Here is a 2,541-nt window from a genome sequence, read left to right as displayed (position 1 = left end):
ACATCAGTGTTGATAACTTTAAATATAGCATTTTTAGTAAAGGGACTTTTACTATGCTTATTTTTCAGGGTTCGAAGTAGGTGTGTAAATGAATCGAACTAATCTCGAGTCATGTTTTAGTCGAGCTCAACTCCTTCTGTTAAAAATATAAGATTGAATTCAAGCTCAAATGACAAGCTCGAACACGACTCATTGCTCTAACAGTAAACTCATGCGTTCAAATGAATAATATTAAAATTTACTTTAATTAAATCATAAAATAAAATAGAGCTCCATATTTTTAATGTTATTTTGGTTTAAGCTTAGTCATAAATTTTCTTATAAATATGAATATGAAGCATCATTCGTATGAAATTTTTCCAAATATAAATACTGATGCCACCTGAGAAAAAGTGCAGGGAAAAGGAATGGAGAGCTATTCCATGGAAGCAGAGTGCCCTGTTTTCCCTGTTGCCCCGGTTTTATCTCCAAAATCCATCCCCAGCTTCACCTTTACAAAGAAAAATTCTAAGATAAACAAGAAGAAATCCGAGAATCCGAGAAGAATGGACGAGGAAGTAGTGTGGGAGGCCGAACCTGATTGGGTGTGGCCATCGAAAGGGAGGATCGGTGGTGCGGTGATGCTTGAGGGTTACGTTGAAGGGGCTGATAGCGGAGAGAAGGGATCCGAGGGTGGATGTGATGCGGTAGGGAGGACGAAGAGCTTGACGGATGAAGATCTCGAGGATTTGAAAGGGTGTTTGGATCTAGGGTTTGGGTTCAACTATGAGGAGATCCCGGAGCTTTGCAACACGCTGCCCGCCCTCGAGCTTTGTTACTCGATGAGCCAGAAGTTCCTTGATGAGCAGCAGAGGCATTCGGCTGACAGCGGGTTGGGGGATGATTGTGGCTCGGCGGTACCGTCAGCGCCCATAGCTAGTTGGAAGATTTCCAGCCCTGGTAATGATGGTTTAACTGATCTTGATCTTAGGCAGCTGCTCCTTTTAAACGATCTGTTGTGTTTATCGATCTGAGTATATGAATGCTTTGATTAGTGGAGATTACTGCTCATATTTTGCGGTTTTCTTTTGGAGATCCATCGAGTGTTTGGACATTTTGCTGATTTTTTTTTCTCTGAAGAAATTGGGTTTCATGATTTTCTTCTGATAACGGTATTTCATTTTTTTGTGGAATTGGTTTCTCGAATTAACCGATATCTATTTTAGATAAACATTTGATCTTATAGGTCTTTGTTTGTGCTCTCGGATCCCTTTCTATGATTATTTTCTTCCGTAATTTCCAGAAAATCGTGTTTATAGATATTTCCCTACCGAATAAATGGCCTGCTGCCTTCTTTCCTTCTCGTAGGAAGTGGAATCTTGGACGAAATAGCCAAATATTTGATTATTTCAACTATTGCACATTGGAAGAAATGCGTTTCTGTTTAACTCATAATTGATGCTATTAATAGTTCCATTTTTATGACTTGTGCGTTTCAAAATAATTTATTAAGCGCGAACTATCTAAAATTAAACTGAAGATCTTTCAATATTCTTCCAGACAGTTCTTTTTTTTCAGAGAGTTTTTTTTCCAATTTCTTAAAACATTTTTAGTTAATTATGCTGTTATTTTATATGTTAGAAAAAAGCTGAACTTCTTAGAGCTGTAAACGATGAAATCTTTGCATCCCTTGTCATTTGATCAGGAGATAGTCCGGATGAAGTTAAGGCAAGACTGAAGTATTGGGCACAAGCAGTGGCCTGTACTGTCAGATTATGCAACTAAAGCCCAGTTTTCAAAATCTCCATGGCTTCTCTTACAAAGCCAGATCCAGTTTCTACTTAATATATTTCTTAACAGATTCTCAGTCGTTGGCCAGCCAGCATATGGTGCTTTGTTTGTATCGCTGCAGATGATCTACCTGGAATATGATTTATAATTGCATATTATTAAAACCGAGGTATTAACGAAGAGACGGAGGGGAGATTTGTAATATTATGTTTATATATTAAGTATCTACTCTTCTATTTTTGGAGAGATTTTTTTGTTTTATCCATCATGTACTATTTTAGAACTTTTACAAGCATACCCTGCATTTCTTTTGTATTTATATGTCTACCACCAAACACTTTCATATCTATACACATGACACTCAAAAATTTAATGTCAAATAAAAAAATTACTATTATTTTTATTATCTTAAAGTGAAATATATATTTTTACGCATAGATTTATTACAACAGAGCAGATTAAATGTAAATATTCAATTTTAGATGTTGATATGTAAATACATAAGAATTGTATGGTATGTGAGTAAATTTCTCTATTTTATAAACTTCTATGATTAAAAAATAGAGCTAATTTATAGAAACAAGAACATGAGCCATCATTATAAACATAGAACGTATGGGCAAAATGTTATATAATCTTAGAAAGACTAGAAAACTCTTATTGCTTGTTAGGTGCAATTTAGAATAAAGTTCATGAGAATCAGGGTCCGTTTGGGGCAACTTGTGCGTTTCAGGATAAACTGCTTATCCTGAAACGCGGCCCGCGGGCCGG

At 36.0% G+C, this 2,541-nt stretch overlaps 1 protein-coding gene across 1 annotated transcript; it reads left to right on the top strand.

The window, feature by feature from the left end:
• The first annotated feature begins 370 nt into the window (after nucleotides 1-370).
• On the top strand, nucleotides 371-2,121 carry LOC110035782. Its single transcript, XM_020740071.1, has 2 exons — nucleotides 371-939; nucleotides 1,685-2,121. Exons 1-2 carry the CDS (start codon nucleotides 408-410, stop codon nucleotides 1,762-1,764), a joined length of 612 nt encoding a protein of 203 aa, XP_020595730.1. The 5' UTR covers nucleotides 371-407; the 3' UTR covers nucleotides 1,765-2,121.
• Nucleotides 2,122-2,541: the final 420 nt, after the last annotated feature.

The sequence above is a fragment of the Phalaenopsis equestris genome, unplaced genomic scaffold (genome assembly GCF_001263595.1).
Source record: "Phalaenopsis equestris unplaced genomic scaffold, ASM126359v1 Scaffold199847, whole genome shotgun sequence".
Taxonomy (NCBI): Eukaryota; Viridiplantae; Streptophyta; class Magnoliopsida; order Asparagales; family Orchidaceae; genus Phalaenopsis; species Phalaenopsis equestris.
This window is presented reverse-complemented; position numbering and strand designations above follow the sequence as displayed.